Raw genomic sequence first — 14,461 nt, 5'->3', positions numbered from 1 at the left:
TTGGAGATTGTTTTGTTGTAATTTTTGCCAAATTTTTAGGATGGCAAGTCATTTGGCCAATCGTTGGAGATGCTCTTACTCCAAAAACCAAATTTTTTTTTAAGATTTCTCGTATAAAGCATTAGATATAGATAAAAAAACTTTGTAAGACGAATTTTTTAAACCTAATTACTTTATAATTGAACAATGTTTGTCAAATAAAAACAAAAGTGCTACAGTGTCAAAATCAAAAAAAATTACATCTAAACAAGGCCTTTTGAAGAAAGTTTGAGCGGAACGGATTTTACAATGAAATACTCCCTCCGGTCCTAAATAATTATCATTTATGTTTTTCGAGAAACAACTTTAATTATATATATATATATATATATTAAAAATTGAATATTTATGGTATATAATTAGTATTATTAAAAAGATCTTTGAATCTAGTTTTTTAATAAATTTATTCAAAAATATAAATGTTGTACGTATTTTCAACAAATCGAGTTAAATTTGTGGCACACATACCCAAAATCCAAAAACTTTTCAAAACTTCTCGTCACATCTAATCTTACAGTAGAGCATTAAATACAAATAAAAAATAACTAATTATATATTTTTTTAATTTGCGAGATGAATCTTTTAAGCCTAATTAGTCTATGATTGGACAATAATTAGCAAATATGAATGAATATGCTACAATACTTAAGGTGTGTTTGGTTGGAGGTGTTAAAGTTTAACGGTATTATAGCATTTTCATTTTATTTAATAATTAATGTTTAACTATGGACTAATTAAGCTTAAAAGATTTTTCTCGTAAAGTACTCTCTAGCTATGTTTTAGTTTTATAAATAGTCAATGGACGTGTTTAGATCCAAAATCTTTTTGGATTTTGATACTGTAGTACTTTCATTTGTATTTGACAAACATTGTCTAATCATAGATTAATTAAGTTTAAAAGATTCGTCTCGCAATTTATAGGTAAATCGTGCAATTAGTTATTTTTTAATATATATTTAATGTTCTATGCATATGCCACAAGATTCGATGTGACGGTTTAAAATTTTTTAGGTTTTTGAGTGTATCTAAACAAGCTCTATATTTAGTATTTTATGCATGTGTCTAAATATTTGATATGATAGGAGTTAAAATTTAATAAAGATAACCAAATGGAACCTTAAATCAAAAACATTTGGATCTACACAAGGCCTCACCAGTGGCTGTGCCTGTGTGATTTTTTTATTCCCTCCATCTCCACGGCAAGGATTGGACAGCTCCACAAGTTCATCATGCCATCCAAGCCTATATGTTCCAGAACGAACAAAATCCTCCTCGGACATCGCCTCAGTTTGCTCAATCTCTAGGTAATCACCTTTCAGTTTTGCAGACTCACCTCCAACAGCCACCAGGGCACTTCTGTCCCTACCCTGCAGGCCTCCAAGGCTCAAGATGTTATGTTGATGCTGCGGTGGTTTCCGATAACCAGAACACAAACACTAACATTGCAGGTCTAGGCATCTTTATCCTAAACTTTCAGGTTTAGCCACTTCAAGCCATCTATGTCAAAGCGCAACTACAAGATTGCCATCCGTTCTCATGGGTGAAGCGGCAGCCCTAGCGTTTGGAGCAACTATTGTCAAAGCTCTACAAATTCAATACTGCAATTTTCTTTCAGATTCCCAACAGCTGGTGCATTTCCTCTATCAGGAGCATCAACAGAACCCACCCCAGTGGAGAATCAAACCTTTTACGTAGGTTTTCTCCAACATTGCAGCCACTCGAACTCAAAATACAACAGCTGACACTTTAGCAAAACAAGCCAGAAACTCCATGCTCACAGTTCAAAACTGTAATTGTACCGGGCCTCTCTGTGGCCCCTTTTGCATTTTGTTTCAGGCTCTACTTCAAGTAGACCTCAACTCTGTATCCATTTTTGCAGCATCTTGCTGCGGGCAATAAATTTTCTTGTATTGTAAAAAAAAAAATCTCCACGCGAAGCGGAACTGGATTCTGCGAACCCAACATATGATGAAGAGACCGTACGAGAGTATTGAGTACCCGCTGCCACGTTTGCCGTTTGTCAGGGTCGCTTTAAATTATGCCTTGGCATCCAGTGGCACAGGCAGGCGGGCCCCTTGCGATGTTATTAGCCGATGGCATCTATCTATGCCTATGACGATGTCACGGGATACGTGCAGTTTAAATATTTTTTTCTTTAACTAGATTTATAAAAAATACAGATAATATTTATATCTTTAAATAAATTTATTATGACAGTATATTTAACTATCTATTTAATAATACTAATTATATATTATAAATATTAGTATTTTTTATACATAGTTCATCAAAGTTAAAAAAAACTGATTTTAAAAAAAGCAAGAATAACTTCTATTTTGGGATAGAGGTAGTATAACTGAGGCCTTTGTTTAATTTGTGGATGACATTTTTTTGATGTCACAATGTTTCATGTGATGTTGGAAAGGGTGTTCAGATACTAAATAAAAAATTAATTACATAACTCATCTGGAAACCACAAGACGAATTTATTAAGTCTAATTAATCTATTATTAACATATGTGTATTACTATAACAATTATGGATTAGACTTAAAAGATTCGCCTCGCGGTTTCTATGCAAACTGTATAATTAGTTATTTTTTATATATATTTAATGCTTCATATATGTGTCAAAATATTTTATCAGACGGGATGAAAATTTTTTAGGTGCAAACTAAACACGCCCTGAGATATGTTTCCGGGCTGCCGTTGCAAATTTCACGATAAATTCAGATAAAATTTACTTTGTTCTTAAGAGCATGTGTTCGCACTCTCTCATATATTAAATTCACATTAAAAATAAGCAAATACATACTCTCTATGATTATCTAAATTATCGTTGTTGGTGTGCGTACCACAAATTTGACTCGATTTGTAGAAAATACGTGCAACATTATATCTTTAAATAAATTTGTTAAAAAACTAAATTTAAATATATTTTTAATGATACTAATTATGTATTATAAATATTAATAATTTTTAATATATAATTACTGGTAGTTATTTTTTAGAAGCGTAAATAACAATTAAAAAAAAGAGGAGAGAGTATCTCAATTCCAAACTGGGCCTGGTTTAGTTCACCCTGAAAACCAAAAAAATTTTAATATTCCCCGTCACATCGAATCTTGTGGCACATGTATGAAACATTAAATATAGACGAAAATAAAAACTAATTACACAGTTTAGCTGTAAATCACGAGACGAATCTTTTGATCCTAGTTAGTCCATGATTAGATAATATTTGTTACAAACAAACGAAAGTGCTACAGTACTAAAAAAACTTTTCAGAACTAAACAAGGCCTGGTTCGCGGCTGCAGATCCGCGCTTGGAGCAGGACCAAACAAAAGCTGCCGAATCCTCTGCGGCGCCCGTGTGCCGCTGCCTGCCCACTCTGTGTCTGTGCCCAGTGGTGTGTCATGTGTGGTCACCCTCCCTCCTCCCGTCCTGTGTTGGCAACGTTGGTGTGTTTTTTTTTTTAGCAACTTGCCGCCGCGTCACCACCTTTCGCACCGCACGGGAGTCCGGTGTGGACAGTTGGGGAAATACGCATACGTGTGGAAGTGCTCTTGCGAGAGAAAAGTAGTAACAACTGTGTTGATAGTGAAAGTGAGAAAATATTGGAAACGTGGAACTGTTTGTTGCGTTGAGGGCAGTTGTAAGAGACATTTTAGGGTGTCTCAGAGTTAATTTCCTTGGGGGAAATAAGCATCTTGTTTGTTCATGTTGTACCAACTTTTTTTTTCTCTTTCCTTCTTTCAAGGTTTTTATTCAAAAGATCGTGTCGTGACATCTCTGCCATGGAATTTCATGCTTTTTATTTATAAGATATAAGATAAGAAGATAAAAAAGTACTTGGAAAAATCAAGATAACTTGCAATTTGAAAGGGAGAGAGTAGCATTTGTGGGTCTATTTTTTAGTTTTCATGATAAGCAACTTTCTTTAGGGAAAAGTGATATTTTTATTGACAAAATTAACTTTCTAGAAAAATTATATATACAGTCTCTCACCAACATTGTTCAAAGTGAGCAGGCCTATACATTAGGCAGCGCAACTGGAGTAGCTAGACCAGGCCCCAATAAATTAGGGCCCCCAACTATTGAGCTTTAACTTGGCCTATCATATGTAGTGATCCTCTATTATCCATGGACGTGGAACAGTCCCAATCCTCCTTCGAGTAGCACTGCATGCCTACGACAAGTGAGGTAGTATGTAGTCGACTAGTCAAGAGGTGTGGAGATAGATAGAGATAGCAGATTGCACATACATCGACGATGATGAAAGCAGATTAGTAAGAATTCTAAACTCATATTGCAGTTCTTTGAATGCAAAATAACATGTACTTGTTACTTATATGCCGGAATACAACTATATATCGATTTTTTTGTATTTCACTAGTGTATTCCTCCATTTCTTGGTTTGCTCCGGGGCCTCAAAATCTTTGGCACGTTGGAGCTAGTTGGAGCTCGTATCTCTTCCTTCTTCTTCTTCTTCTTCTTCTTCTTCTTCTTCTTCTTCTTCTTCTTCTTCTTCTTCTTCTTCTTCTTCTTCTTCTTCTTCTTCCTCCTCCTCCTCCTCCTCCTCATCACCCAATCACGGCGTGGTTGGAGCTTCGCGGCCATGGAGCTCTGACGAGACCCTATCGTCTGCCTGTGGCGTACAATAACCTACGTCTTCTCCTTCTCCTTCCACTGCCGCCATGGCCATGGCCATGGCCGCTTCCGTCCCAACTTGGCTCGGCCGCCTTCTACATCAACAGAACTCTAATCGCTGCCCTCCTGTCGTTCCCATCGCCTGGTTGGCCTGCGAGCCTCTTCTAATTCTACGAGTTAGAAAAAGATGAAAGAAAGAGGAAGAGAAGATAGAAAATAATGAGTGTTTGATAGCATTTCTCATCTCGAAATATTTGCAGCATGCTGCTATTAGTGGGTGTTTGGTTGGTGGTGTTAAAGTTTAACATGTACTGTAGCATTTTTGTTTTATTTATCAATTATTGTTCAATTATGGACTAATTAGGCTTAAAAGGTTCGTCTCGCAAATTACTGTCTAGCTATGTTTTTAGTTTCATAAATAGTCTATATTTAATACTACATGTATATATCAAAATATTCGATGTGGAAAAGTTAAAATTTAATTCCCCACACCAAACAGGACCTTAGTTGTCGAAACCTTCCATAATTTGGGCCTTCTTTAGTTCAAAAAAATTTGGAAAATCGACATTGTAGCACTTTCATTTGTATTTGACAAATATTGTCCACTTATGGACTACCTTGGTTCAAAAGATTCGTCTCGTAAATTCCGACGAAACTGTATAATTAGTTTTTATTTTTATCTATATTTAATATTCTATGCATGTGTCTAAAGATTTGATGTGACGAGAAATCTGAAAAATTTTGTAAAATTTTTTGGAACTAAACAATGCTTTACTGCCACACTTCGATTTCATATGAATCTAGGTTGCGCCATCTCAATTAGCTCGGCCGGCCGTAGACCACATGACAACTCTGAAGGGAAGGCAGTGTAATTATTGGGGTGGGCCCGCGGGGAACCTAAAGAAAAGGCATGGCCCCACATGGGAGAAGGACATGTGTTTGGTGCTGCCTGTGATAGGATGCGACTCTCGCTTTCTTGAGCCCAACTGATGAGTAGGATCAAAACGTATCGGATACGAACGGATATCACTAATATCATATTTGTTTTTATATTTGTGGTCGGATTCGGATCCGAATACGGATAATGTCAATCATGTCGGATAAGATACAATTGGATGTCGACACCATAAATATACGATTTAAATATTCGGATACGGATTCGGTATCGGACGTTGAATATTCGGACTCGGATACGGACAGATCTAAACGTCTCTAAACGAATTCGGTCTCGAATACGATCGGAAAATATCCGTACCGTTTTCATCCCTACTGATGAGAGTGAAATAAAGCATGAAAACGCCTCCTCCAATTTGCACATATTAAGAATAATAAATAAATAAATAAATAAATAAAATAGATATTCCAATTCCGGATCCATCCATCACTGTGTCGCCAAAGAAATTGCAAACAGAAACTGATGATGGACACACATCAAATCACCCGCTCGATCACTCACAGCCCCCCGTACGTGTTATTATGCCATTCGACGCTATTGACAATAATACTTTACGAGATTCGTATATTTAACCACGATATTAAAAGTGATGGCCACACCAGATTTGATGATTTGATGCCTGTTTTAGTTTTTTTTCTTCAGAGAAAATGTTCGGTAGATTCGACGAAGGAGATACGAAATCGCAATTATCTATTTTTTTTTCTTGTAACCTTGGTTTTATCCTCTATTTTTGGGTAGACATCGACAACATTTAGAAAAAATAAATTACTGCAACTAATGCTTTATGCATTGATGATGATCATAACGGAGTATCAACCAAATAGGGAAACATGACATGTTTGGCCAATTGCTCTGTATATATATGCAACCTAGGTCCTAGGATTGCGATAGATGTCGTTCTAAAGTACTACGTACTTAATTAACAATCGATTAGTATAGCAGCTGCACTAAGAAAAACCTTATTATAGTACCAAATGGTGACATACTAACATACGTAGAACAGAGGATCATGGAAAAAAATGAACTATTCCTACTTACAGCAAAAAACCAAAAAGAAAAGGACAAGATCGAGTATATATGCTCCTATAATAATAGAATGAATTTAACAGAGTGCTAGCCCTCCATGTTGTAATAAACAAATTTGTTGTGACTGTCAATGAACAGATAGTGTCTGAGTAACAACAATTAAGGATACTCTACCTACTAGGGAAAAAGATTCCGCAGTATGGAATACAATTCTTCGAACTATAATAATGAAAGTTAGAAACTAATATTTTTGTTGAAGTGTTAGTGTACATGATTAATTAAATAAGTTATAAGAAAGGCATAAATAAAAAAGTTCCCTCTTACAGTCAGCTGTGGTTACAAGCAATAGAAAATACGTTATGAACCTTTTTCATCCATTGTTTTTTTGGCCCATAGATAACTTGGATTGCCATGGATATATGGCACTGAGAAGAATGATTATTGATAGCATGTTTAGCCAGACAATAGAATTTTAGTATGCTCAACCTAGCGATTTATAAATAGTAGCCAGATAACTTGCATTGCCATCTATGTTTCAAAAAGTATATTATTGTGAGACTACTTTTTGAAACATAGCGATTTATATTATTTTCAAGTATCCAAATCCACCCATATAATGCTACATGTGATTAGAAATTTTGAAAGAAACGTCACTTATGTGATTAGTGGCATTACCTTTGAAATGGATGCATGCTCAACCTAGTATTTAGTTCACTGTCACAATTAGGGGGTGAAAGTGGCGCAAATAATTCCCGATCAAAATTAAAATCTAAACTGTTAGAAAATAGAGAAGAACTTTTAATACCCATGCAGATATAGATAATCCAGATCTGATTATATGTAGGCAGGTGGTTAGGATATGAAATCAGTAAACGTAGATTATCCGACGTTTAAAATAGAATACTCAGTAGTTCTTATATATAATTTTCTACGTATGCACGTATTACTCGGCTATTTAAGTTTACATTCGATTCAATTCCGCTTTATCTTCGTACAATTCTCGACATGTGTGTATTATCCGCTTCAATCCAAACCTAAGAAAGAAAAATACATTAAGATATGGAAGTGACATTATCCGTTCCGATACAATCTGTTTTCGTCATCTCTAGACACAACCAATTTTACACCTTTCAAGAAGTCTAAATAGCAGCAATAATGCCTAGTTCAGCAGATCTTCAGCTTTAACTTTTCACAGCTCCTTGCAACGAGCCTTGCTAATGATCATATAAAAAATGGCTTCTTGCAAGGAGCCCGATTGACACGTAGCCATTTTTGTACTATGGAGCTGGAGTCGAACTGAATTGATTCTCCTAGCTCCTCCTCACAAGCCTAAATACAAATTATTACAAAACTGTTACCGGAGCCGTCTTTTGCCAAAATTTTCCAAATTAAAAGGCTTCGAGAAGATGCTCCATATGAGGCGACAGAACTGAAGCCCTTTTAGAAGCAGACAAAGTCGTGCTAAATAGGTTCAAAATTGTAGGATAGACTTTGATCAGAAGTGCTAGACCTTGATTAGTTATCCACTCAATTTTTTTACCCATGCCATCGAATCTTTAGATATATGTATGGAACATTAAATGTTGATAAAAAAAACTAATTCCACAGTTTGGTTGTAAATCACGTGACAAATCTAATTAATTCATGATTAGCCATAATTGCTACAATAATCAACATGTGCTAATGATATATTAATTAGGTTTAATAAATTCGTCTCGCAGTTTCTAAGCGAGCTATATACTAATTATTTTTTTAATTAGTCTATGTTTAATATTTCAAATGTACGCCGACATATATGATGTGACATGAAAAAAATTTCTTCTTCCCAACAAAACAAGTCCCTACTCCGATTGTTGCTTCTTGCTACTATGCAACTTTTTTTTTTTTTTGAAAATGCTACTATGCAACTTATGGTTGCTCTCTGGCTTGGTTGTGTTTGCTAGGGTATAGCAGCAAGAACAACCGATTAGGACAATAAAATGTATGGTTATTAGCCACTCAATTTTTAAGGGAGTCTTGTGCACTTTCTTCTAATAAAGACTTTTGTACATTCATTTTTGTAATTAAGGTTAACAAAAAAATTACACTAAGAATAGGGGTTTTACCTCTATTTATAATTAAACGAGCTTTCAACTATCTACAACTAGAAAAGCACTCAACTTTCCAGTGGGTTTTATTAAAAAGTTTAAACCGGACCTGCAATCTCGCACACATATTTTTTCCTTTTTTTTTTGTCAGAGGCCTTGTTTAGTTCACTCTGAAAACCAAAAAGTTTTCAAGATTCCTCGTCACATCGAATCTTGTGGCACATGCATGAAACATTAAATATAGACGAAACAAAAACTAATTACACAGTTTAGCTGTAAATCACGAGACGAATCTTTTGATCCTAGTTAGTCCATGATTGGATAATATTTGTCATAAACAAACGAAAGTGCTACAGTGCCGAAAACTTTTCACTTTTCGGAACTAAATAAGGCCAGAGTCTAGCCGAATCCAACACCCCTAAAAAAAGCTGAAAGAAAAGTGAGGGAGAGAGAGAGCGCGCGCGCGAGCGAGAGTGGTGGGTGGTGTGTGCGCGAGGCCGCGAGCGCAACAGAGAGGGAGAGGGGAGAGAGAGTGAGCGTATTTCTTCTTCCTCCTCCCCGTCAAGGAGAGAGAGAGGGCAGCTCCGGAGCCGCACGGGCGCGGGCGAGGCAGGCAGGCAGGCAGTGGCTCCTCCTCCCCCTGCTTTCGAAATCAGCTCATCAATTCGACCTATCACACAGCTATCATCATCGTCATCATCCCCTACCACTCCTCTTTCTCTCCTATGCTGCTCTAATTCATTGGGGAAAAAGAAAACAAAAAAAAAAAGAGTCCTTGTATCGATTTCTGGTATGGTTACGAATCCGCGCGCCTTGTTTTGGATTTCGGTTCTTCCCCTTTTGGTTGCCCGTCAGGCGGCCGATTCCTGCCGCTCCTAATTCGTTTGATTTCGATCTGTTCTTGCAGGTGGCGACTGTTGCTGGGGTTTCCTTGTCTGGTTCTTGATTTGCGCCAGGACGGATTTGCCGTCCACTCGGGTTCCGCCGTGCGGTGTGGTGCTGAATCCTCCTCTGTTCCCTTATTAGGTGGGTTCGATCTGTTTCGTGCCTCATTTATTGGCTCCGGTTCCTCGATCCATTTATGTGACTTTTTGAAGAAATTTTTCTCAGGTTTGGATCGGGGGTAGGGATGGAAGTGGACAGAAGGAAGAATTTGCAGGTGAGTAGCGATTCGATTTATATGTAGAGATTTGTGTTGGCTTATCTTTTTCTTCAGTTCCCCCCAAAAAATTTCATTTCGAAACCTAATGGGTGGCTCCTTTATTGCGAGAAGATTGGATCCAAGGGGAAGGAGGAGGTTCAGAGCAAGAATCAGAGGCGGGAGGAGCCGCTGGCATCGTCGGAGGTGGACATGGATGAGCCAGAGGCTGCCGAGAGCGGCGACATGGTTGTTGATGGCAACAATGGCAGCTCCAAAGAGAGCCCCGTGCCACCCATGGATTCCAAGAACTCCAAGGGCTGTGCGGCCAAGAAGCGGAGATCCGTGAGCGCCGACTTTGGGGCGGAGCTGGACTTGGACCTTGGCAATGGGGAGGAGAGTGGGGCACAGCAGGAGGAGAGGAAGCTCTCTAGGCAGGACCGGGTTGAGCTTTGCAGGTCGTTCCAGCACGCAGTCAGCTCCCATGATTGGGAGAGCGCAGAGGGGCTGGTAGGAATGGCCGATGCACAAGGGCTCAACGATGTGCTCTGCGTGGCTGTGGATGCGATTTGGTTCTTGAGTGACAAGGACGAGCTCCTTGCTATTGTGGGGTTGATCAGGAGGATTGTGTCTGAGGGCGCAAAGGATTTTACCCGTGCTGCGCTCCGGACATCATTCCTCGCATCGTGCGTATCAGCATGTAGGGGACGGTCGACTAGCCTTGCTGATGCAGTGAGCTTCATGGGTCAGAAGTAAGTTTGTTGGAAACAGCTCCAATGGTTACATGTTCACAACTCACAAGTATTGCATGCTTTATAATTCCAGGAGTTTTAACGAATCCAATAAGTCCACTTGAATAACATATTTGGGCAACTGTTCTGTATGTTTCAGATTGCATGAACGACTCCAAGAATCCCAAGGTGATGAGGTATTGAAAGCAGAAGCAAGTGCAAAGGTGCACAGGTTTACAGAATGGGCTCTAAAGTGTATCGGGCTGCATTCGCGTGTTCGAGAGAATAGGGGCAAAGGAAACCATGACACTGTCATCGAGGTTCAACTTCAGTTGTCTGCTTTCAAGACATTTCTTGATCTTGCTGATAATGAGCTTACTGGGAAGGATTTTACGGAGGCTTTTGATGCTGCATGCTTCCCTCTTACACTCTTTTCAACCACCTTCGACCAAGGATGGGCGTCAGGAATATCAGCAGCTGCAGTACAAGGGCTTTTAGAGTTGTTGGTAGAGGGTGGTGCAGACAATGTAAACCAATGCTTTCTTGAAGCTGCACGCTATGGCAGCACTGAGCTTGTCCGGATCTTACTTCAGGTAACCTTATAGTCTACTCATGCAATTTGGTTTAATACAAGTTCTTGGTGCAAATATAAGTCATTTTAGGATGTGCACTGAGCTTTTTATTTGACCATAAATAAATAGCAAACTATGTAGATTAAGAATGCAAAATCGATATTACTATATTCATCACTAACAGACTTTTTTCACAATGTATTGTTTTTTTATTTGAGATAATATGATTTCATAGATTTTACAAGTCACAATGTTATATTGGATACCATGTCAATGTCCTGAATGACTTCTGCGACCATATGATTATTCCCTGTTGGGCAGGTAGTGTATATGCATGCAGCAATAATAAATGGTTCTTGATTGCTAGCCCCACACAGTGGTCCCTGATAGTCATCAGATTCAGATCATAGTTAGATGAATACAAAACCTTCTGCAGTGCATTATTTACTCTTTGCTATGCAATTTTTCTTTCCTTTGATATTGGATGGAAATGTGACCTTTTCTTTTTGGGCCATTGCAGTATTGAGTTAATAATATATTGGTACAGGACATGCTTCTGTTTCATGTCATGTGTTACTGTTATCTATTCTGAACTATGAAACTTCCAGAACTGTGTATAGATCCATGGTCCTTGCGGATTAGTCGGTATGATGCTTAATAACCTGATCCATACTCTTGGTGACAAATAGTAGGTTGGTAATGGTAGTGGCAGTTAAGGTGCAAGATCTCATGCTTACATCAGAGAAGTATAAGTCAGCTTTGTGAGTTTAATGAGATCAAATCCCATTCCCTTAAATATTAGCTCAAGATATTGTCATTTCACTCGGTAATCTTCTCATGTGATGTGATATCTGCAATAACCAAATTTCTCGTGTATAAGCATATTGGAGTCATGAACCCATGATGGAACGTGTTCCTGTCTTCCTAAATTAAACCAACCTGCATTGCCTGTTGATATGGCATTTGTATCAAACATATTATAGTTATAGTACCAGATTAAGATAGCTAACATATAAGTGAAGTATCATTGCAATTCATATTACTCGATGTAGGCCAAATCTAATAGAGATGCATGTGCATCTTTGTAAAATCCAATAAAGTTTTGCGGTGCAGTTATTGTGGTTAGGCCATTTCTGAATGAAAAAACTTTATAAACTGGGTGATGGGTTCTTTTCCTTTCTTGTGCAAACATTTTGGATGTCTTCATTATGAGGTTGACAGGTTGTCCAGTTTTATCCTGTGTTTAGTGAGTTTTGCACTATTTTATCTCTTGGTGCAAATTTATATCTTAAACAAATGGCAGTTGAAAGCATTTGAATACATTTCATTATTTGTACTTCTGTTCAGATTGCTCAAAGGAACAGCTTGGACATTGATGTGGATCTAGCCCTTGGCTTTGCTGCTCACTATGGGAAGATAGAAACCATGGGATGCTTGGTTGAAGAAGGTAATGCTGTTGGCTTTCTTGGCCCTTTGATGCGTGCTGCTGAACGTGGATGCCTCCAAGTTGTGGAATGGTTTGTCAACCACGGGTGTCGAGAAATGGAGCTTTGTCTAGCTCTTACTGCTGCCACCTCTAGTAGCCAGATTGCAGTTGCTGCTTATCTTCTTCCTCTTGTCCCGCAACATGTTCTTGCCCCCCTCAGCATCGAGATTATCAAGGCTGCTGGTGAGAGGAGTACAGGTTCCCTGCATGGTGTCGATTTTCTTCTCCGTTCAGATTTCCTCAATGACCCAGCTGCCACATATGCTGTGGCAGACAGTATTGCAAGATGTACCGATGAAGCTGTGGATGCAAAGCTTAGGTCTTTCATGAATGAGCATTGGAGCGAGGCAGCTTTTTCTGCAGGATTTGAATCTGCACAACAGCACTTTGTTAATTTCATGAGGATAATGGAAAGGGGGGAATCACCAATCCGCCTAGGGGACCTACCTCTTGAGCTGGTAATTGCCATGGCCTACCTGCCACTCTATAAGGAATGTATGAATTCCATTGGGCGACTTTTGCCTCAAAGGCTTAGAGGTCAGCTTGTGGAGGCTGCAAGCAGGCTCGAGGATCGGCAAGTGGAAAGGGATAGCCAAAGCAGAGAACTCTTGGCCATCTTGGAGCACCACATCCCACGATTCATGACCCAAACTTGAAGGTAGGCAGGCATCCTCTCTGAACCACTGCTGTCAATGCAAGCAAAAAGCAACTTAGAAGGGCAATGCACCGTCTTCAGTGCCGCCACCATGTCCCTGCTTGGGGACATCCCCAAAACGATAGCATCTTGAGTTGGCTCTCCTGGAGGCGATGATCTTCGGAGAGTATATAATTTTGGGGAATGGTGTGTGTGTGTGGCCTTGTCGAGGCATGTGTCGGAGTGTTTTACTGGGATCATAATCTTCCATGAAAAATGATATAAGCCTTCAGCATGTAATCTGAGTTTTCGGTGTAATTCAACACTAGTCTTGTGACAACATGTCGCTAGCTATGGCTAGTGACTTTTTTGATCATGGACTGGCCATCTGTCCTGGCTTCATAAACATAAACGAAGAGACAGAGTATATTCATACTGTGGAGGTTGCCTTGATCGTGAGATGTGACATGGTTCTGACGAGGCACAAGTATGAGCAAGTCTGATAGCTTCGAATGCTTTTTTAGGATGCATTCTATTTTCTTGTCAGATTGATAAAAATGATTTTTGAGAAGCCAAATGATTTTAAGATTGATAAAAATCTATACATGTGGGTGTGTTTAGTTTCTCATAGAATGTAAAATCCCAACTACTTTGAAATGATGAAATGTAAAATGTCAAAATATTTAGTGTTATGTTTAGTTTTATCCAAAATATAGAATTTAGGCCTTGTTTAGTTTCCAAAAATTTTCAAGATTCTTCGTTACATCAAATCTTGTCACACATGCATGGAGCATTAAATATAGATAAAAATGATAACTAATTACACAGTTTAACTGTAATTTACGAGACGAATCTTTTGAGCATAATTAGTTCATGATTGGACAATATTTGTCAAATAAAAACGAAAGTGCTAGAGTAAATTTTTGCGAACTAAACAAAACCTTATTGTCCTCGTTACGGCCTCTTGAGGTATTTTTGGGCTTTTTTTTTGGCCAAAATGGAGAATAGTCATCTTTTTGCTAAAAAAAATTACAGTGTTTAGTTCTATTATGTAAAATGATAGATCAAAAACCTAATTTTTTTTACGATAAAAGAGGAACTAAACACCCCTATTACTATAGTACTTACATTTATGATTAGATT

The 14,461-nt window shown here is 38.3% G+C and overlaps 1 protein-coding gene across 1 annotated transcript; it reads left to right on the top strand.

Moving 5' to 3' along the window:
- Positions 9,207–13,754, top strand: LOC8076908 (ankyrin repeat protein SKIP35). The gene is made up of 6 exons (XM_002450508.2): positions 9,207–9,547; positions 9,665–9,783; positions 9,868–9,916; positions 10,031–10,647; positions 10,787–11,219; positions 12,546–13,754. Exons 3-6 carry the CDS (start codon positions 9,887–9,889, stop codon positions 13,338–13,340), a joined length of 1,875 nt encoding a protein of 624 aa, XP_002450553.1. The 5' UTR covers positions 9,207–9,547; positions 9,665–9,783; positions 9,868–9,886; the 3' UTR covers positions 13,341–13,754.

The sequence above is a fragment of the Sorghum bicolor genome, chromosome 5, assembly GCF_000003195.3.
Source record: "Sorghum bicolor cultivar BTx623 chromosome 5, Sorghum_bicolor_NCBIv3, whole genome shotgun sequence".
NCBI lineage: Eukaryota > Viridiplantae > Streptophyta > Magnoliopsida > Poales > Poaceae > Sorghum > Sorghum bicolor.
This window is presented reverse-complemented; position numbering and strand designations above follow the sequence as displayed.